The 23616-nt window shown below is 36.5% G+C and overlaps 1 protein-coding gene across 4 annotated transcripts in view; it reads left to right on the top strand.

Moving 5' to 3' along the window:
* Positions 1-23616, top strand: part of IPO11 (importin 11) — a 202837-nt gene that overhangs the window by 79825 nt on the left and 99396 nt on the right. For all 4 annotated transcript variants that reach the window (XM_061393442.1, XM_061393443.1, XM_061393444.1 and 1 more), the window contains exons 17-21: positions 5621-5644; positions 5854-5904; positions 7121-7237; positions 12256-12369; positions 21385-21500. In XM_061393442.1, the coding sequence (XP_061249426.1) occupies positions 5621-5644; positions 5854-5904; positions 7121-7237; positions 12256-12369; positions 21385-21500 (422 nt within the window). The remainder of the gene's footprint in view (positions 1-5620; positions 5645-5853; positions 5905-7120; positions 7238-12255; positions 12370-21384; positions 21501-23616) is intronic.

The following is a 23616-nucleotide window of genomic DNA, read 5'->3' as shown; positions in this document are numbered from 1 at the left end:
GTCTTCTTTGGAAGCAATGTTAACTTGTGGTTCCTTGTTCATTTCTCTGTTGCTGTCATGCTTCTCTGGAATCCTTCCAATGATTCTGATGGCTTGGTGGCTCTTGTTTGCTCCCGTATGGAATTAGTTTGTTATCTTTTTAGAAGTTTTTTCATGTCTTAGATGAAGGTGTAGGGTAGACTCAGGCTGAGTTCACAGTCTGGATCTGGTTCTCTCCCTCAGAGGTCTATGTCTTGTGTGTGAAAATTCATGTTTAGAGTCTGGTTAAGGGAAAATTTTGTTTGTTTTGTTTCATTTTCTTGCATTTATTTATTGATCTGTGTGTTAGAAATTGTCTTAGACTCTCTTCTGCCCATCTTCTATCTGATTCCCCTACTCTTCAATCTAGAAATTCAGGTTCTGACTTTCTCCTCCCATAACTTGTGAATTGCTGCAAAATTCATTGTCCCTATGCAATAAGTGCTTCCTATTTCTTCTATAGCTCAGGGAGAGCTAATTTTGTTTTTATTTGTGTTTGTCATTTTAAGTGCTCTTTTTTTTTTTTTTTTAAAGCTGTGTGTTCTTTTCTTCCCCTTTATGATCTGACTTCCTATTCTTGTAGTTAAAGTGCAGGCAAGTCATCATGACTCGTTTTATCTTTTTCTCTGTGTGGAATACTGCACTGACTTCTCTTTGTTAGGGAAAACACATCTAATTTTCATTCAGGTATCTCTTTCCTATACTTATGTGTGTAAATGTCATTGTTGTGGGTAACGTGCATCTCTGGTCCTTTTGTGGAGGAAGATGAATGAAGATTTAAGGATAAGTTGCTGCTGGCAGTTTGAGTTCCTTTGGGTGGGGCATGTTTCATGTCCTGTTGTTTGTGAATTAAATTACTGCCACAGTGCCAGTTGTATGCCTCACAATGTACTAAATACCGACAATTTGAAGATCTAGAAATAGTTCATGTTCTCAAGGGAATTATCCTGTTCTTAAGCTCTTCATATTAGCCATTTTTATTAATAATTATTTATTATCTGGGTGTTTTTTGATAACAAGCTAAGTGTATTGTTCTTGTTCAGTTGCTTAGTTGTGTCCCACTCTTTGCAACCCCATGTTCTGCAGCACAGCAGGCTTCCCTGTCTTTCACTGTCTCCCAGAGTTTGCTCAAATTCATGTCCATTGAGTCAGTGATGCTGTCTAACCATGTCATCCTCTGCCACCCTCTTTTCCTTTTGCCTTCAGTCTTTCCTAGCATCAGGGTCTTTTCCAGTGAGTTGGCCTTTCACATTAGGTGGCCAAAATATTGGAGCTTTAGCATCAGTCCTTCCAATGAATATTTAGGGTTGATTTCCTTTCAGATTGACTGGATTGATCTCCTTGCAGTCCAGGGGACTCTCAAATCCTCTGCAGCATCACAATTCAGAAGCATCAATTCTTCAGTGCTCAGCCTTCTTTATGGTCCAACTCTCACATCTGTACTTGAGTACTGAAAAACTATAGCTTTGACTATATGGGCTTTTGTTGGCAGAGTGACATCTTTGCTTCCTAGTGTGTTATCTAGGCCTGTCATAGTTTTCCTTCCAAGGAGCAAACATCTTTTAATTTCATGGCTGCAGTCACCATCAGCAGTGATTTTGGTGTCCAAGAAAATAAAATCTGTCATTGCTTCTACTTTTACCCCTTCTATTTCCCATGAAGTGATGGGACCAGATGCCATGAACTTCATTTTTTGAATGTTGAGTTTTAAACCAGCTTTTTTATTCCCCCTCCCCCTTTCACTCTCATCAAGCAAGGCTCTTTAGTTCCTCTTTGCTTTCTGCCATTAGAATGGTATCATCTGCATATCTGAATTTGTTATTATTTCTCCTGGCATTCTTAATTCTAGCCTGTGATTCATCTAGCCCAGCACTTCTCATGATGTACTCTGCATATAAGTTAAGTAAACAGAGTGGCAATATACAGCCTTGCAGTCCAAGGGACTCTCAAGTCTTCTGCAGCACCACAATTCAGAGGCATCAATTCTTTGGCACTCAGCCTTCTTTATAGTCCAACTCTCACATCCGTACGTAACTACTGAAAAACCACAACTTTGACTGTATGTGTTTTGGTCGGCAGAGTGATATCTCTGCTTCTTAATACTCCTTTCCCAATTTTGAACCAGTCTGTTGTTCTCTATTTGGTTCTAACTGTTGCCTCTTGACCTGCATACAGGTTTTTCAGGAGACAGGTAAGGTGGTCTGGTCTTCCCATCTCTTTAAGAAAGTTCCACAGTTTGTTGTGCTCTATACAATCAAAGGCTTTAGGATAGTCATGAAGCAGGAGTAGATGTTTTTTTGGAATTCCCTTGCATCCTCTGTAATCCAGTGAATGTTGGCAGCTTGATCTCTAGTTCCTATGCCTTTTCTAAACTCAGCTTGTTCATCTGGAAGTTCTTGGTTCACATACTCCTGAAGCCTAGTTTGAAGGATTTTGAGCATAACCTTACTTGCATGTGAAATGAGCACAATTCTGTGGTAGTTTGAACATTCTTTGGCATTACCCTTCTTTGGGACTGGAATGAAAACTGACCATTTCCAGGTCTGTGGCCCCTGCTGAGTTTTACAAATTAGCGGACATATTGAGTGCAGTACTTTAACAGCAACATCTTTTAGCATTTGAAATAGCTCAGCTGGAATTCCACCATCTCTACTAGCTTTGTTTGTAGTAATGCTTCCTAAGGCTTATTTGACTTCACCCTCCAGAATGCCTGGCTCTAGGTGAGTGACCACACCATCGTAGTTATCTGGGTCACTAAGACCTTTTTTGTATAGTTCTGTGTATTCTTGCCACCATAATCTCTACTGTTTCTGTTAGGTCCTTGCCATTTCTGTCCTTTATCATGCCCACCCTTGCATAAAATGTTCCCTTGATGTCTCCAGTTTTTTTGAAGAGATCGCCGGTCTTCCCCAGTCTCTTGTTTTCCTCTACTTCTTTGCACTGTTCATTTAAGAAGGCCTTCTTGTCTCTCCTCGCTGTTCTCTGGAACTCTGCGTTCACTTGGGTGTATCTTTCCCTTTCTCCCTTGCTTTTTGCTTATCTTCTTTCCTCAGCTCCTCAGACAACTATTTTGCCTTCTTGGGTCTCTTTCTTGGGGATGGTTTTGGTCATCGCCTCCTGTACATTGTTACAAGCCTCCTACAGTTCTGCAGGCACTCTGTCTACCAGAGCTAATCCCTTGAATCTATTCGTAACCTCCACTGTATAATCTTAAGGGATTTGATACAGGTCATACCTGAATGGCCGAGTGGTTTTTCCTAGTGTATTCAGTTGAAGCCTGAATTTTCAATAAGGAGCTCATGACTTGAGCCACAGTCAGCTCCCTGTCTTGTTTTTGCTGACTGTGTAGAGCTTCTCTGTCTTCGGCTGCAAAGAATATAAATCAGTCTGATTTCAGTATTGACCATTTGGTGATGTCCATGTATAGAGTGGTCTCTTGTGTTGTTGGGAAAAAGGTGTTTTCTATGACCAGTTCATTCTCTTGGTAGAATTCTGTTAGCCTTGGCCCTCTTCATTTTGGCCAAACTTGCATGGTAGTCCAGGTATCTCTTGACTTCCTGCTTTTGCATTTCAAACTCCTGTGATGAAAAGGACATCTTTTTTTTTTTTTTTTTGGTGTTAGTTCTAGAAGGTCTCATAGGTCTTTGTAGAACTGGTTAACTTCACCTTCTTCGGCATCAGTGGTAGGGGCATAGGCTTGGATTACTGTGATGTTGAATGGCTTGCCTTGGATATCAACTGAGATCATTCTGTCCATTTTGAGACTGCACCCAGTTACTTCGTTTCAGACTCTTCTGTTGACTGTGAGGGCTGCTCCATTTCTTCCAAGGGATTCTTGCCCACAGGAATGGATATAATGGTCATCTGAATTAAGTTCATCCATTCCCATCCATTTCAGTTCACTAATTTATTTCACTGATTGATGGACTAAGATGTCAGTGTTCACTCTTGCCATCTCCTGCTTATATCCAAATTTACCTTGCCTCATGGACCTGACATTCCAGATTCCTATGCAGTATTGTTTTTTACAGCATCATCACACATCCACAACTGAACATTGTTTCTGCTTTGGCCCTGTCACTTCATATTTTCTGGAGCTGTTCATAATTGCCCTCCACTTTTCCCCAGTAGCATATTGGACACCTTCTGACCTGGGGGACTATTTTGTAGTGTCGTATCTTTTTGCCTTTTCATACTGTTCATGAGGTTCTTGTGGTAAGAATAGTGGAGTGGTTTGCCATTCCTTTCTCCAGCAAACCATGTTTTGTCAGAACTCTTCACTATGACTTGTCCGTCTTGGGTGACCCTGCATGGCGTGGCTCACAGCTGCACTGAGTTAGGCAAGCCCCTTCGTCAAGACAGGGTTGTGATCCAGGAAGAGGAGTGTGTCTTCCTCAACTCTTGCTACAACACCCAACACAATGCTTGGGAGAAATAGTTCCTTGTTGAATGTTTTTAATTGCATGAGTATGTCATGTTTTCATTAGGTCATTTCAGAGTAGAACACTTGGCATAGTGCTTTATGTATATTGGATAATCAGCACATTTGTTAAATCATTTAAAAATCTAGAAATGTTCATGTTACTTTTAGAAACAATGAAAAAAGAAAAAGCAGATGAGAAAGCGCCTGCACACTAGGTTCTTAGAATCTAGAGTAGTTAACTAATTTGATGAACATGACTAGTAAGCACCTCAAGTCCTCAGAAGTTCCTGTAAAATGATCAAAACTGTTTCTTTGTAGAAAATGACTGCAAAGGAAAAACCAATTGCTATTACAGGTGTGGAAAGTAACAGCGTCTAAAAAAGTAAAGGCTCTTGTTGAGGAGATTAAAATTTTAGATACATTATTTTGCAGAGTAGCATGTAGAATTTAATGATGGCTTGAGTTTGTGTTACTTGATGTGGAAATGGAGTGCGGTAGCCTGTGCCATTTAGCTGGCCGAGTCACAGGTAAAACCTGAAAGGAAATGTAGAATATGCTGTCATGATATGATTTTCCCAGGTAACATGCTGATACACACACAAAAATGTGATTTGGCAAGGTCAAGAGCTTGTACAAAGCTCTTGTGAACTTTGAGGTTTAGAAAATGGCAGACTTTATCTTTTGGTTGTTTCAAGAACTTCCTGTAATTGAGGTTACAAGTGGCGGTTTGTGTTCTTTTCCTCCTCCCCCTTCTTCCTTCTCTTCTCCCTGCTCCATCTTCACTTAACATCCTCCAGCTTCCCGAGGCCCGCCCTGTTTTCCTGCTTCTCTTCTCTGCTTCTCAACTTGCTCTTTCCCTCTGGCATCATCTTCACAATCTTTTCTCTCAGTCTCACAGTCTCTACAGATTTATGGAAAATTATTTTTCTTCCTCGAGTACAGACTGGATTAAGCAAATCATAGTTAACTGAGAAGGGTGGGAAATGATAAAATTTTTCTTTTTAGCCCTTGCTTGCAAAGGAGAATATCTTTTTATTTCTAGATATTAATGTACCTTGTAACTTTAATATTAACAAAAAGAATAGAAAAGTGATATGTGATACATTTTTTTCTCATTCTTATTAACGATATTTACTAATTCCAGAATGATTCAAATTTCACAATATGCTTTCTTTTTAGGTCCGTATTGAAACAGCTACAACTCTGAAATTAAATATCCTTTAAATATTCTAAGAATACTTCACTGCAAGGGATTTTAGCAATACTTTAAAATTAATTATTTTTAAAACATAATTTATGACATAGTTTAAAATGTAATTTTTGATTGGTTTGTTATATTTGGTTTTTACATATATTTTATCCTGATATATTTCATATATTCTCAATTTCATGTATTCTCAGTATTCCTTAACCGCTCTTCACCTGTTGATGATTTTGAGTTTAGAACAGATCAGTTTCTGCCGGTAAGAATATTTATTTCAGGTTTTATAAAAATTTATGCTTATGTCTTTTGAATATTGTGTTATTTTATAGCTGAAATTGTATGTATCTATTATTTAGTAAAGCTGCTTTCAAAAGTATATTTAGATTATTTTGGAAGTGATTGCTTTTATTGGTAACTTTAGTTTCAGTAATTCTGTTTGTTTTGTTTCATTATCTTGTTATCCGTTTTAGAGTTGACTGCTGCACTTTCTGTTCTCACTAGTGTAAGACATCTCATTTCATATCCGTCTGTTACTCTTCATCCTAGGTCATCCCCCTCTGTTGTCTGTGTATGTATGTCTGTCCTTACCTGAAAAGCACAATACCTAGTCTTATTCTTTTCTTTCCCTTCACTCAACCCTCAGCACCTGTTTTGTTTCCACACAGTTGTCACTCAGTAAACACTTGTTAAATATGTCAGTATGATTGGGGCCTTAGTGTTTGCTTTTCTTGAGAGGACTAGACAAGAAAACTTTATGGTAAAATATCTGCCTATATTTCTTATGGGGTCATAAATGGGTACACTTGGAGAGCAGAAAGGTTTCTTTAATAGAAGAATCACTTAATGCTTTTGGATGAAAGAAAGATGTTTTACCAATCTGTTTAAAAGTGAATCAAATATCTGAAAGAGCAAACGTTTCTGTCTCTGACATCCTGTGATTTGCTAATTTCTACTATAATTTTCACGATGTAGAAGTTAAAAGCCAGACATAGGTTTTTTGTTTTCTATTTCCTAATCAGAAACATTCTGTTGCACGTATAATTACAAGTATTTGTCTATAAAAATTTATATCAGAAAGCTGGTATGTGAGTGCAGTAATGGCGTTCCTCTTGCTATAATGAGTGGACTTTGCAAAACAACAGGCGTATTGGAAAAGAAGTGACAAAGGACTTTTAAAAGTTGAATTAGCTGTATAAACTTTAAACACAGAAACTTCAAACACACTTTTTCTCTGAAGACATTTGTGGATGAATTAAATTTGAAAATGGGCACATTTAACAGCAATAAAGAATAAGATCACTGTCCTAAATATTGACAACTTAACCAATTTGAAGTTGTATAGGTAATGCTAAGGTTTTGTCTATTTGTCTTTTATTTCTTTGCTATTATGACTTAATTTTACTTCTTATTTCTGTCTTTACGTGAAGGTTTTTTACATTTCTGTACCAAACTTTTATTTTTTCTTTTACTTACAGTATTTGGAAACCATGTTCACACTACTCTTTCAGTTACTTCAGCAAGTTACAGAATGTGACACAAAGATGCATGTTTTACATGTCCTTTCTTGTGTGATTGAAAGAGTCAACGTGCAGGTAATTTTGTCGTAAACATGAAAATAAATGTTAGAGAAATGTGTAGAGTACATGTAGAATTCGTTAACATCTTTGCTTTGTACACATTGTTTAAGTGTTAAAACATTGATTAAAATGGTTCTATTAGGTTGTGATTTCAGTTCTGTATCAAAATTGACTTTTATACTTGGCGTTTTTAAAAAATGACCTAAGAAAATGAAAAGATAAAAAATTGGATCAACAATGTAGTGTTGTTTGTTAGAAAGCAAAATTATATATCTTTTAGAAAATTCAGTTAATTTTGAATAATACTTTTTACAATTTAATATGTTTGAGTGCATACTCACCAAGGTCAGTCAGCAAATACAAATATTCTCAGAAATCTGTTGTTTGTACCTTAAAGACTGAGTGTGTTTCGTAGTCTAGGCCATGTTATATCCATCACTGGTTTAATGTAAAAATAATATGTAAAGTTTTTAACAGTAAATTATTATTTAATTGTATTCAGCTTCCCTTATCACTCCTAATGTTTGTGAAAAATTGATAATCCAGGAACCACACTGTAATTATCCTATAATTTCTTATATCCAAGTTTACACTGCATATTTTTATTTGAAAAGTGCTGAATAAATCTGTGAGATATTAATTAGGAAAAGATAACTGAATTTAAGTCCACAGTCCTGGAGTCTGCTCCTGAATCTATTAGTGAATTCTGACACCTTGAACCTGCTTATTAATTCTAAAGCAATTGATGAGAATTGCTATCAATTATTGAGTAATGACAAGTTTCCAACTCCTGTGCCAGGTGATTTGCATGTATTTCTCATTTAATCCTTAAAAAAACCTTTGTGTGGGAATTAGAATTCATTATCTCGAACAATTTGAGGCTTCAAGAAATATGCCAAAGTTCAGACAGTTTAGTGGCATTGGTAATATTCAAACTCATCGTTAACCTTCTCACTGGTAGTTCAGCTGGTAAAGAATCTGCCTGCAATGCAGGAGACCCAGGTTCAATCTCTGGGTCGGGAAGCTCCCCTGGAGAAGGGAATGGCAACCCATTCCAGTATTCTTTCCTGGAGAATCCCATGAGCAGAGGAGTCTGGCAGGCTGTAGTCCATAGAGTCACAAACAGTTGGACATGACTGAACAACTAACACTAACCGACTAACTGAACTCAACGTTATATTGATGTAACACAGTTGCAGTTTTGAGTGACCATTAATCATTTTGAGCAGATTTGAGTCCTGGTGTCTAAAAGTAGTAATATCTTAAAATTTTTTAACACTTGTGTTTCTTATTACATTAATTACATTATTTCATTTTGATACTGGTTTATCAATAACATTGAGAGAATTTGGTCATTGAGACTGTGTTTTAAACTTATTTCAAGTCCCTGTCTCTGCTCTTTGGCTTGGACATGGTCTTGAACCTTGAGTCCTCATGTATAAAATGGTAAAGATAAAGATTACTCTCAAGGATTCCTGAGTATAAACTTATCACAGATATTTAATATTAAATGTTCAATATGCAGATTACTATACAATTGCAATAAATTATTTTAAAATTGATTATATTGTAGAAGCAAGATTTACAGTTTTTAAAATAATCTTATTTAGACACCATCTGGCTAATGGGAATTTCTTAAAGAAGGTTTTTTTTTTCTTTTTGTAGAAATGAATTTTCTTACCCCATCTCCCCAAACTGCTAAACCTTTTCCCACATAAGTTTAACATTACTCTTGCTTCAGTTCAGTTCAGTTCAGTCGCTCAGTCATGTCCGACTCTTTGTGACCCCATGAATTGCAGCACACCAGGCCTCCCTGTCCACCACCATCTCCTGGAGTTCACTCAAACTCACATCCATCGAGTCAGTGATGCCATCCAGCCATCTCATCCTCTGTTGTCCCCTTCTCCTCCTGCCCCCAATCCCTCCCAGCATCAGAGTCTTTTCCAATGAGTCAACTCTTCGCATGAGGTGGCCAAAGTACTGGAGTTTCAGCTTTAGCATCATTCCTTGCAAAGAAATCCCAGGGCTGATCTCCTTCAGAATGGACTGGTTGGATCTCCTTGCAGTCCAAGGGACTCTCAAGAGTCTTCTCCAACACCACAGTTCAAAAGCATCAATTCTTCAGTGTTCAGCCTTCTTCACAGTCCAACTCTCACATCCATACATGACCACTGGAAAAACCATAGCCTTGACCAGCAGACCTTTGTTGGCAAAGTAATGTCTCTGCTTTTGAATACGCTATCTAGGTCATGCTTAGTAAATTTAAAAATGCTTTTGTTTCTATCCATGGTTATCTTTCACAGCACAAATAGTCTAAGCAGCTCATATGTCTATATCATTAGTAAATAAGATACAGTTATCCTATTAGTACTTTTTGTTTTTAGAACGTGAATAGGAAAGGGTTATGAAAAACGTTTTCAGGAAAAACATTTTCTTGTGTTAACCTTTGAATAACACCATCACTTGAATATCCTTCAGGTATCATTTGTATATAAATATGATTTTTGTCTACTAGATTGCAAACATTTTGAACCCTCTTACAGAGGTACTTTCTGACACATAACAGTTTTTGAAGTTTTAGGGAAGTCACCATCTTTATACCATAGCTTGAAATTTTTTGAAGATTATATTTCTTTTTTTTTTTTTAAAGTAATTGAAAACCTGTAAGTAAATTATTCCAGTTCAGGGATTCTGTAAATACACAGTCAGGAAAAAAATGTGTTAATCATCAAGTAAGATGTCAGGTAAGCAGTCTTTGGACTTAAGCATTTCTGAAGGAAAAGAACAAAATTAAAAATTAAAGAGCCAGTGTGAAATGTTAAATATTCTGTTGAAAGTGTTAGCTAAAATGAGATGTTAATAGAGACTTACTTTTTAAATTCCCTTGCAAATGGAACCTTTGTTAAACCATTTGTTAGTCTGTCACATATTTGAGTTTCAGTTGTTTTTCTAATGTGTTATGAATGAAAGTGGGTATAATCCTGTGTGGGAATGAACTCATAAGACTGTAATGCTCATAGTAGAGCCCCCCCCCCGCCAATTCTATTTTTTGGAGTAGAAGTGCCAAAAGATGAGTACTCTCATCTCAGTTGTGTTACACTCGTGGTTCACTTTCTGTTGTGGGATATTTAGCCTGATATCTATAAAACATTCTTAATTCCATGTGTTTTTTTTAGTGTTATTTAAATAACTGATCATTGGTCTACCCAAAACACATAATCACTTTAAGAAATGTTTATAGTATTTTTTTTCCTTTTACATGTTTTCACTGAAAAGTTTTAAATATGCAGACATGTTGTAGTAAATCACTACCCATATATTCCTCATGTCATTTCATCACAACACTTTACCTTAGTATATTAGACCTCTCCTTCTGAATCATAATCATCATTAGATTCAGAGAACTTAACATTGATGTAGTGCTGTATTCTGATGTCAAGTCCATATTCAGGTTTTTTCAGTTGCCCCAATAATTTATTTTTTTACCTCTCCCCTCCTAACCTAAGGAAATGTGTTTGGCTCTCACGTCATCACTTTGTTTGCTAATCGCCAGCCCCTTTTTAAAATCTTTTACAACACTGAATCTATGATTGATTTTTAAAATAGTGTCTTTGAAACATTGATTTTAATTTAGAGCATATTCTAGAACAACTGAGACTGGGATATAAATATTTCATGACTTTCAAATGTAATTGGGTGCTTGGTTGTATTATTCACCCGGTCTATAATTCATAGCACATATTTCCTTTCTTCCATGCCTTGGAAGATCTTCTGTTTAATTTGTTCAAAACCAGAACTTTCCTTATCAGTAAAACATGCTGTTTTTAGTTGAATATGAATGCATTAGTTACTCTGAAACCTGTTTTTATGTATTAACTGGTCTGCCTTTATAAGTTAATTGGAGGGATCTTTGAGATTGAGCACTTAGCAAAATTAAGTGCTCAATAAATGTCTGTTAAAATAATATTCAGAATTGGATACGTGAAGAGTCTCTTAATATTTATTCAGTTTTATCTCACTGAAATATTTGGGCAAATATTTAACTTCTTATCTTTCTGCATCTCCTCTCCTAAACCTGGGGAACAAATCTGAGAGATTTTTTTTTGTGTGTAGTATACACTATACTTTAGTGTATGATGTTTTATAAGCAGAATAGAGAAACCTTTACTGTTTCTGGGAGCAGTTTTTTTGTTTTAATTATTGGAGTATAATGCTTTACAATATTGTGTTAGTTTCTGCTGTATAACAAAGTGAATCAGCCATATGTATGGGAGAAATTTTTAATTTTTAATCCTGGGGATTGATAGTACTGAAACTGTGAAACTCTAGTGTTTTATCACCAAGTGTACGCTCATCAGATCAGTTCTAAATACAGGGTGGCTGTAGGCTGAAACCTGGAGCGCAGTTTCCAGGTTCTGTGTGGAATCAGGTTCCATTTTATTTTCCAAAAATCTCACTATCAAGCCGTGGTGTGTGTGATGTAGGGGATATTTTTTAAAACTGGTGAAGTTAATCCATGTTGGGGTTAACAGTTTTATCCTTTGAAAAGGATTAAGGGTTCATATGCTTACCTTTATAGCCTCTGCTTTTTGGTGCCTGGTCTTCAAGGCCTGATACTTGAAAGATGCCATTTGGTAATGGTTGAATGAATGAGGAAATGCTGACTCTTTTAAAAACATTATAATTCCCAATTATATAAGTTGTTTCATTAAAAAGAACCAGGATATAACAGCATTTTTTATTAAGTAATTTCTATTAAAGAAATAACAGGCATCAGTATGTTGTTTTATATTCCTAAATTTTATTTCAGCCAATAAATTTGCTGCTTGTTTAAAATTATTTAAAAATATTTACCCTGGAGCTCTGTGTCTCTATATACTATTGAATTTATCTTTAAAAGGATGTATACTTAATACATTACATCCAGTAAACCGTTTGCTACCTGTGACCTAATAGGTCTGTCAGTGTTTCTGAAATAAGTCGCCTTCTTTACTAACCCAGCTCTGCTGCTTCCTCTGCTTCTGTTGTGATAGATACGACCGTATGTAGGATGTTTGGTACAGTATTTGCCTCTTCTTTGGAAGCAGAGTGAAGAGCACAATATGTTGAGGTGTGCTATTCTGACAACACTTATTCATCTTGTTCAGGTAAGTTCCTTCTCCACAGTTTCTAGTTCAGTTTTTTTTTTCTCCTTCTTTAAATTTTTTTTGCTATTTTCATGTGATTGATGTTAGTGGCAGTAAAAGACCTCACATTATTCTTGTTCATGTGTGATCTACACCATTTTAAAAACACTTTTTTTATATTCACTATGAGTACTTTTTGACATTTAAAAAAATATTCTCTACATTTAAAAGACAATTTCTTTCATTAGAGGTGGTTGTCCCCAGAGAAGGTAGACTTGTGATTTTTACAGTCAGTTGTTTTTTGCATGTAGTTTCCTTGGTATTCAGGGCTCTTCTGTATAAACTGACTCTCCATTTTCACTTAATTTAAAGTAAAAACTTTCCTTTCATATGTTGGGAAGACAGAAAAACAGGTAAGTTGCCTTTGAGGGAAGGAGTTAATTTGATATTTGATATCTTGACTTTGAGGTATGGGGATGTGCAGCAGGTTGAGACAACCCTAAAATTTCAGAGAGAGAGAGTTGGAGCTGCTGTTCTCATTTGAACTGTTAGGGTGGATTAAGGTCTGATGGTATGAGAATGGAGAGGGAAGCACTTAATGAGAATATCTGTCTGTAGGGATGCACAAGTGACTTTTATTGCTCTTGCTGCAAAAGTTGATAGATTTTTTCCAATGGGGAGATCTCTTTCAAAATTAAGAATTAGTACTCTAAAATGTTCCAATAAGTTGAACTAATATTATTATTATTATTATTTTTTAAAAAAACCCTTTTCAGTCACCTTGAAACATAAACTTATTCTTTCACCAAATTTTTATGGTTGAGTTTTATAGTTATAAATTTCTATCTGAGGCAGTTTTAGATACATGGATAGTGATACAAAAAAAAATTTTTTTTTAAGCACTTTTGTCTATCCTTTAATTCTTGTGATTATCCTGAAAAATTATATCCCTTTAATAAATGAGAATACAAATGCTAATAGAAGGTTAGCAGTTAGTCTGAGATTGTTCATGTAAGTGTCAGAGCAGAGAGTGATCCTCATGTCTTTTGCCTTATATCTCTGCCAAATGTGTTTTTAGACTCAACTTGAGATTTTTGTGAAGGAGGTATGCTCTTCAAGCAGTGTTACCTTAGGAAATCTTAGGAAGCTATAGTAACTTGCGGGAAATGCTTGGAGTCTATAGGACCTTTTCCTTTAATTGTGACACCCTGGGTATGTATAGGCCAGTGGTACAAGTTTTTAGCTAAGTAATCGTGTGCCCTTGGAGAAAACATACAATGTTTAACATTAAAAATGAGAATACCTTAAAATAAGGTTTTCAGTCATTTGAGAAAGTTATATAATTATTAGGGTTATTGGTAAGTTTCCTTTCATGGAATTTGTTGCATCTTTCAACTATCATTTTTATTTATTTATTGAAATTTAGTAGACATATTAGTGTAAGTATTTGTTTTTATTTTTGTTTTCCTTCTTAAAATTCTAGGAACCTAGACTGATAGTCTCTCTGACTGAGGAGTTTAATAATGAATGAAAATAAACTTTCTCGCCTGCAGTAGTTTTGCCTCAGTGGAAGTAGGCATTCATTTATTTGATAAATACGTTTTTGAACACCTGCAATATGCAATACATGGTACTAGGCACTGGGAAACAGAAATGAATAGGACAAGCTTTCTGTGAATGTGGTTGTCTAGGGGAAGACTGAACAGCTAAGTGCTCTTTGAGCAGTAAGGACAGAGTGCTGTGGGGCACTTGGTGGGTTACTTGTCTGAGATTGGAAGACCTCACATGGGTCATCAGAGAAGTCTTCCTTCAGAGGTGATACCCAAATAGTGTATCATTATCTCTTGACCTCCCTGTATAGAAGATGAGGATTTAATTTTCATTTTCCTGGGTATGACTCCTATCCTTCAAGCCTCCCAATATAGTTAGATTATAGTTTAAATTAGGTCACTATTTAGTGTTTGTATGACTTCATACACGGAGTTCATATATAAAGAATGTTGAAGTCATATATCATTATATACGGCTAATTTTCTATCCTGTATAACCATCCACCTAATCTCCACTCCTATATTAATAATTGTTTGCTTAGTTTATTATAAGTTTTCCGTTACTGTGCAGCAAATTACCACAGATGTAAAGGAATAAAATGGCATTCTAAATACCTCATAGTTCTGTAGGTCAGAGGTCGAGCACAACATTTTGTACTCTTTGATCAGTCTGATAGCCTGAAATTGATATGCTGCCAGACTAAATTCCTCTGGAGGCTTCAAGGAAAATTTTTCTTTACATTCAGTCAGCTTATTGGGAGAATTCAGTTCCTTGGTCTGTAGCACTAAAATCCCAGATTACTTGCTGGCTGTCAGCTGAAAGTGAAAGTGAAAGTTGCTTAATCGTGTCTGACTCTTTGTGACCCTATGGACTGTAGCCTGCCAGGCTACCTTGGAATTCTCCAGGCCAGAATACTGGAGTGGGCAGCCATTCCCTTCTCCAGGGGATCTTCCTGACCCAGGAATCAAACCAGGGTCTCTTGGATTGCAGGCAGATTCTTTACCAACTGAGATACCAGGGAAGCCTTGGAGGCCCTCCAAGTCCCTAGAGTCCAGCCACATTCCTTGATCATGACCCCTTCCATCATTATCATCAGCAGTGGGGAAGTTCTTGGTTGTCAAATCCCCTCAGGTTTTGAATCTCTAACTTTCTTTCATGCAGCTAGCTAAAGAAAACTCTTTTAAAGGGTTCATGTGGTTAGGTCAGGCTAATCTGTATAATTTTCTTATTATAAGATCATTCAATTTGAGACCTTAGTCATATCTGGAAAGTAATATCTAAATTAGCATTTGATTGAATAACTGGGGAATGGTCTGTGTACACTGAAGTTATGAAGTTAGGAATCATAGGTGGTCATCTGAGAATTCTGCCTGCTACATTTGAGCTTTCTGTGTAACTGAATCCATTCTGTCCACCTGTTATCTAAACATTCTCTCAGTATGTTCCCACACATCAGGTACTTTATTACTTTCATCATCTTGGAATCTGGAAAATTGATACAAGCTTTAGTATGCATTGGTTTTTACTCTGTGCTTGTTCATGGCTGTTATAACTGGATCCCCTTTCAGTGTCATCAGAAGGGTTCTTCTTGCCTATCCTTTCTGTAGGGTGCCTGTTTTCTGTACCTGTCTTCTTCCTTGTTATGACTTCCTCTTTCTGCTGGAGCCCACGAATGTCTGTGGCATTCTGCAAAAGGTACTTGGGGGATAAATTTTGTCAAGATTTTGCATGTGTGAAAAATGCCTTAAAGTTTTCATGTTGACTAGTAGTTTGGCTGGGTGTAAAATTCTAAATTTACCCCTTGAGAGGCATTTTTAGTGTGTCTTCTAGCTTCTGGAGTTGCTCTTAGGAATCCTTAGCCATTTTAATTCTTGTTTTCTTGAATATGTCATCTCCTCTTTCCCTTTGGCAACTTATATGATCTCTGTGTTTCTATTTTCAATTTCATGATGATGTGGGTATATTTTCATTCCATTGTTCTGGACACTTGATGTATATTGCAAACTGGAAATTCATGTTCTTGGGTTCTAGATAACTCCATCACATTCTGTTGATTATTTCCACACTTTTGTGTTTTTCTTTTGTCTCTTTCTGAACTTCTTGTTGCTTAGATGATAGATGAATGACCCAGCCCTATATTTTTCTTCCTGTTCGTTTCTGCTTTTCCTTCTCTGCTGGGGTCCAGCCCCAGCAGGATCCAGGGGAACTCTCAGGATGAATGGCGTCGGCGAGAGAGACACGGGTCTTATAATGGACTGGAGAGGGATGACACGGGTCTTATAATGGACTGGGACCTGGTGGTCCGGGGTCAAAAATAAAAATAAAAAATAAAGAGAAAGAATAAGGGAGAGAGAAAGAGACTGATATTCCTTGGTTTACACAGAAAGCCAATAAAGTCCCTGACACGGGACTTGCTCTGTTCATGGAGGCCTCAGGCGCCCTCTCGGTGGGGTGAAGATGCAGAGCGCCTTCTCAATTGGGTGGAGACGCAGAGCACCTCCTCGATCGGGTCTTAGAAGCCTGGCAAAAATGAACTCAGAGGGCCTCTGTGCTCCAGGGAGTCGGCCTGAAAAAGAAAAGAGAGAGACAGAGAGAAAGAGAAAGAAAGACACGGAGACCAGAGCTCTGGTGAAGTGGGATCTGCAGCTTTATTTTCAAAAGGAACTTTTATACTCTGAGTTACACATTTCTCAAAGTAAAAGATACAGAGTCAGCTCAACATTCCATCAATTTTACCTTTATTGAAACCAGGATATTTTCTGTATACCTTTTCATAAACAAAGGTCTTATGTTATGTTTGGCTCTGTGGCCTGTTAACATTTCATGACTCTTCTGATAAAGGTTGATCAGCCAGAAACCTTGTTTTCCCTTGAAGTGTTTTTCTTTATTTCTCCCAGCCTCAGAAAGTACTAAATAAAGTTACAGTCTCACGGAGCAAAGGTGCAGTGGGTCACGACAAAGAAAGAACTTATTAGCTCAAAGGTCTGATGTGGTTAATACCAAGGCTACTACTTGTTTTTCTTACATTCCAACTACATTAACTAACGCACTCCCAGGTGCACAGTGGATAAGGGATATGGGAGCTTGGCAGCAAGCACTGGCCCAATAATGAAGCCTTTACCAGTACTGTTCTAATAATTTTTCATCCCTCAAAGGGCTCTATGCTCATTAGGACTTTTAGAATGCTTAGGCTTCCTGTGCCTTTCATGGTTGGGGAGTTGTGAGCAATTATGTGTGTTAGTTGCAAGAATATGGATAGACCTGCCAAGCAGGCTAAAAACTAGAGTCCTAAGTTGATTTTTTTTTCAGAGAAAGGTGGTCGGGGATAGCCCCCTGTTAATGTCAGAAGAGTTGGTAAAAGACATAATATAGTAAACAGTAGATAGACAGACTTTGGTTCTGGGGTAGATGCTCGGGCAGGTCCAGGGAGTCCCTTGAGTCCTGATCCGCCTTGCCTGTCAGGTCTCTTCCGCATGACCTTGTCATGGATGGGATCTCCTATGCTGGCTCCCGGCACATCTCTTTGTCCTTTTGCTCTACTTTCTGGGGAATTTTTTGAGCTTTATCTTTCAGTCTTTCTATTGAGCTTTTCTTCCCTGCTGTAATATTGTTAATGTCTATGAGTACTGTTTTTTAAATTAAAATTTTATTTTTAATTGAAGTATAGTTGATTTATAGTATTAATTTCAGGTGTACAACATAGTCAATTCAATATTTATATAGATTATACTCCATTTGAAGTTATTACAAAATAATGGCTATATTTCTCTGTGCTGTGTCATGTATTCCTTGTTGATTACTTTATACCTGTTAGTTTGTGACTCTTAATCCCATAACCCTATTTGTCCTTCCCCACTCAAGGAGTTCTTTTTTGTATTATTGAATAATCATTTTATATTTGTATACAATCATTTGTATACAGATACGGTCATTTGTATTGTTGAAAAATCATTTCATTTTTGTTTTCATGAATACAGTGTTTTATTCTAATAAGGATATTAACATTTTTCTAAGCTTTTATCTCTATATGTGGTCTCTGTTTCCTTCAGTCATGTCTGTTGATGTGATTGGTTGCCTGCTTTTTTTTTTTTTCTTGTGAAACTTTGAGGCATGCACAAAAGAAGGAAGAACAGTATAATGAATCCTTAGGTAACCATTTCCCTTCAAGAGCTGTATCAATATTTTGTCTGTATAAATTTTATATTTTAGAGTGGGCACTAAAAAGTTAATCAAAAGGATTGAATATATATGGGAAACTTGCTGATTGTGGGTTTTTTCTTTAAAATAGTCTAGTTGGAAGCTTTTTTTTTGTATGGAGCAAATGTTTTGGTTCTGTGATTCTGAGATCTTTCCTTAGTGAAAGATCCATCAGTCTTTTGCCCATTATATTATAGCTCTGTTTTATATAGTATCCCTAGTCTTGATTACCTGATTGTCTCCTTGTCTTCAGATGCTTTGTTTTGCCTTACGAGAATAAAGGGCCAAATCTGTACTGATTAAAGAGGGCCAGTTGTTTGACTATGCACAAGGATGAGATCTTGTCATCAAATGTCTTTTAAAATACCTTCTACAGGTCCTATTACTTTTAATACTTCCCTCAGCTTCCCTTTCCAAAATACCTTGTGCTGTCAGTTCCCAAGTCTTTTGGAGTTTCTGTAGTGTACATCAGGTGGTTTCTTGCCCTTTTTCACTGCTGGCTTTGAGCTTTGGTTTTCTGAGTCTGCTAAATCAGTCTTTCTTTCCTGCTTCCAAAAATAAGTTGCTTTTATCTCTTCTTAAGCTGTCTTTGTACTTAAGAGTTCTAGGTCTTTAAAAACACATACTCCTATCTCCTTTTAGTGGATCTTGGGAGAGCACAGTAGTAAATGCACGTGTTAAATCCATCAGCTTTCTCCAGATGCTAACATAGTGATTTCTTATACACAGTCATTTTGTATAGCTGCAGCACTGAGTATCACAGTTGGGTGTAAGGGCCTGTTCTTATTGTTGCCTAGTTGCTAAGTTATGTCTGATTCTTGCACCTCCATAGACTGTGGCCTGCCAGGCTCCTCTGTTCTTGGGATTTCCCAGGCAAGAATACTGGAGTGGATTGCCACTTGCTTCTCCAGAGGATTTTCCTGACCCAGGGATCAAACCCAAGTCTCCTGCATTGGCAGGAGGATTCTTCACCACTGAGCCACCAGGGAATCCTGAGGCCTGGTTAGGAAAGCATAAAGAATGTGTCTTGAAGTTCAGAGGAAGGTGTGTTATCATTTGTATTTTAGAAAGGTAATCAGTGCACCTGTGGGGACACTGGTTTGGAATGGAGTAAAACTAAGGTCAAAGAAATAGTTGGGAAGCTCTTCTGTTAACCGTGAAAGAGACGATGATGTGAAGTAAAGCCATGGAAAGAAGGGGGAACATTTGAGATAGAATTAAGGATTGCTTAGATTTGGGGTGAGGAGGAAGAAGCACAGAAGGTAGTTGTGGTATGATTTTTTGCTCTGTAGACAGTGGTTCATGTCACTTGAGTTAGGAAATGCAGGAACAGAAGCTATTTTTTAGGAAGATAGTGGATTGGTTCAGTGATTTACTTGAGAGTTTGAGATGCCTTCTGGTTGATAATTTCCTATGTCATAAAGAGTGTCTGGAGTTCAGAGGTTTGGGTTGGAGATAATAGATTTGGACATTATCAGCAAGTACAATGGCAACCCACTCCATACTCTTGCCTGGAAAATCCCAGGGATGGCAGAGCCTGGTGGGCTGCCATCTTTGGGGTCGCACAGAGTCAGACACAACTGAAGTGACTTAACAGCAGTAGCAGCAAGTACAAATCACACGAGAAGAGAGCCAAAGACAGTACCCTGAGAAATACCACTTTTTAGAGAGTGTTGTTCTTTTCTCCCTGCTTAACTGTAACTATAATTGTAATTATTTCACAGAATTGTAGACATTGTTTTATAGTTACAGTTGTGGATCGAAAGTGTTCAAATTTACTTAAAGCTGCATATCTGACACATTCTGACACATTCTTCAACCCACTAGATTACAGAGCTAAATTTCTTGAAGCTTTAACTGAGAGAGTCTTTTATGTTTAGCAGTTACTTTAGTTTTGCTAATGCTAGCATTTTGTGCTCATTAAAATGTGCACTAAGTAAGTAGATTCTAACATTCCTAGGAAATATTAAGTCTATTGATATTAAAAAATGAACTTGATTAGTTTTCCTTAATTTTTTCCTTTTTGCGTTCTGTTAAGAATTGAGCTGTGGAGAGTGAAATTTAACTGAATTTTAAGGCCCAGTTTACTGCTTTATTAAATGTGACATTTTTATAAATCTCTTCTTTGGAAAAATCTTTAATAAAGTCTATCAACCCTTGCATAGTTGTAGAAAGGCCCAAACTTAATGAATTTAAGAATAAACTTAGTGTATTTCCACTGAAGTATCTATATCCTGCTGATAAAATTTTGACTTTAAATATATGTGTGTGTCATTGAAAGAGGCATTCGTATACATTTTGTTGCTTTGTAATTATATATTATATTGACATCTGAATTATTTTCTAAGTGAGGAGATGTTTGATAGTTTGCTTGGTTTCCTTTCTTTGCTTATTAGATTGTAGAGATTATGAGTTAGAAATTGATTTTCTATCCTCTTATGTTCCTTTCAAAGTGCTTAGATTTAGTGTGATGCACTGAGTCAACCTCCATAAGACAATAATTAGTCAAACTAGGATTTTAAATTAAAATCTCCCTCTTCCTCCATCTTTGTTTTCTTATTAAAAAATTGGCATAAATTCTTCATTAAAAAATGCACACATTAAAAAAAAAACTCCTTTTACCCCTCCCAACATCCTTTTCCAACATCCATATTTAACTAGTGTCAACAGTTTTTTCTGTTTGCTCCCAAGAAACTTTTTTATGCGTATATCTTCATATCAGATATATAGCTATTAAAAAACTTTTTTGGCTTGTGAAATTGTTATACACCCTTCTTTTTAATCCCAATTTGTCATTATTTTTGAAATTGTTTTCATTCCATGCCTAATCCTTTTTCATGACTACTGAGTATTCTAGAATATGAAGGTATTATAATGTAGTTATCTTAACTGATGAACATTTAGATTAGGTTCTTTTTGACTGAGTTATTTAGTTGGGATAATTTGTAGAATTTAACACATCACTGTTTACACATCTTCAGTCATCATGGAAGGGAATATAAATATGTATATGAGAAATCTCTTAAAATGAACGTATATTTGTAACCTTGATGTATATGGTTTTACTACCATTAGGCAATTGAATATTTTTTTACTACTGATTTCCAATTGTAAACAGAACTAATTTTGTTTTAATAATGCTTATAATTAGAATCATCCTTTTAAAATCTGATTGATTGATTTTTTTAATAAATTGGTTTTAGGGCTTTTTTATATGATAGGTGATTTTTTTGGTGGGAGGCGGGACTTTAGATTATCTATGTTAAGTTTTATTTATACTTCCCATAGGGATTAGGAGCAGACAGCAAGAACCTGTACCCTTTCCTGCTCCCAGTTATTCAACTGAGTACAGATGTTTCCCAGCCTCCACATGTTTATCTTCTGGAAGATGGTTTAGAATTATGGTAAGAGGAAAAACTTGATACTGTGAATCTTATTTATTTATTTTCCTGGGCTTCCCTACTGATGCCAATAAAGCAGAGGTCATGTAACAGGGTTTAAAAAGCTCAGCATTGAAAAACAGAAACATAAAGGCAGTTTCCCTGAACTGGGTAACATAGTAACTCCCACTTTTCTTGGCATCTGTCGCTCATTGTAGGCTTGTAATAGTAAAAGTTAGAGAGGAAGTTTCAATAAGAACTCAGCTGCATTTCATCTTTGGGAATTTGGAATGTGAAATGAGGAATCTTGACCAAAACTAAAAATTGACATAAAAACCTCCACACTGTTAAATGGGATGTTTTGGGGGTTATTGAATTATTTTCAACTTCTTACTGCTTTACCCAGTAAATACTCGGATAAAATACCTCAGCCTCAGATATTAATGCTACTTAGTCTTGACTTAATATTTTACTGAGTATAGTAGTATATAGCGTTAAACAGTGAAAAACAATTGAACCCTGTTTCTGTGACATCTCAGCGCCACAAATTATGTAATGAATGAATTGCAGTTAAGTAAACACAGACTGAGCATTGACTAGAAATCTTTTTGCTTCATCTTACTGATGGCAGCAGTTTTCTTTGGGGCTAATCTACTTAAGATGTAGTTAACAATACAGGAAAGCTTTTAAAACTCCAATGTAAAAAACCTAGTATTGGAATTTAAAAAAGCAAGTCAAAGGAAGTATACATGGAACAAAGTGAACGTTTGTGGTGCCTCCCTCTGTCACTGCTCCCCCTCTCCTTCTCTTCCTTCCTTCAGTTTTCCTTGGGTGTTTAGGAGTGAACAGTTTTTTGATTCTTAGAAATTGTTTTTGGTGCAAATGCTGAATGAATGGTCTGTAAACAACAGCAACAACAAATCAGAATACTAGATGAACAATTGTAAAACATAACTAGGTAGATACTTACTAATTTGCAATTTGTGTTTCTCATATTTTCTAGGTTATATTGTTTGAATTTAAATGACTTCTGGATGGTTTGATTGTGAACTAGCATGTGTTGGAGCCTTTTATATTCGTTTATTTTTATTTGTACAGCGTGGGTTACTCTAGATCAGAGGTTGGCAAACTTTTCCTGTAAAGGGGCAGATGGTAGGCTTCCTAGGCTTTGTCCTTTCTGTCCCAGAGATTCAGCTCTGCTGTTGCAGTGTCAGAGCAGTCATAGACAATATGTATACAAATGGTTTCAGTTGTGCTCCAGTAAGACAGCATTTATAAAAATAGGGTGTGGACTGGATTTGGCCCATGAGCTATAGTTTGCCAACTTCTACTCTAGATTACAAATTAAAACAGTAATCTCTGGCAAATAGATTCTTTTCTGTAAACATATATATTATTTATCAGAAAATGAAAAATATAGTAAAGAGGTAGACTCATATGTTTATCAATGTAATTACAGATCTAGTATATTAATGTGTTAGTGAAAGGTGTACACAATTTTTAAGGATTACATAAACAGATAATAGGAATGCATTGCTCCACTAATGGTAATTCCTTTTTTCCTAGCCTTTCATTGTATATAAACAAAATTAAATCATTGGGATGCATTTTAAAAGTTTATCAAGTTTACTAATGCTGCTGCTGCTGCTGCTAAGTCACTTCAGTCGTGTCCGACTCTGTGTGACCCCATAGATGGCAGCCACCAGGCTCCCCCATCCCTGGAATTCTCTAGGCAAGAACACTGGAGTGGGTTGCCATTTCCTTCTCCAATGCAGGAAAGTGAAAAGTGAAAGTGAAGTCCCTCAGTCGTGTCTGACTCTTAGCGACCCCATAGACTGCAGCCTACCAGGCTCCTCTGTCCATGGGATTTTCCAGGCAAGAGTACTGGAGTGGGGTGCCATTGCTTTCTCCGTTACTAATGCTGAGATACTTTAAAGAATCAAAGTATACATTTCTTAATGTAATTTTCTTAGGGGGCTAGAACTCCTATTTGGAATCAGTATCCCAAACTCCTCTATTTGGAACACAGGTAGGCAGTCCTGTGTACATACCGCAGCATTAGGTTTGCCATCATGTTCTGATGATTACATCTTTTCTTATCTGTGAAATGAGGAAAAATAATTTCTGCCTCACTTGGTTG

This window comes from Bos javanicus, chromosome 20, assembly GCF_032452875.1.
Source record: "Bos javanicus breed banteng chromosome 20, ARS-OSU_banteng_1.0, whole genome shotgun sequence".
Lineage (NCBI taxonomy): Eukaryota > Metazoa > Chordata > Mammalia > Artiodactyla > Bovidae > Bos > Bos javanicus.
The sequence above is the reverse complement of the archived record's forward strand: the minus strand, read 5'-3'. Positions and strand labels throughout refer to the sequence as shown.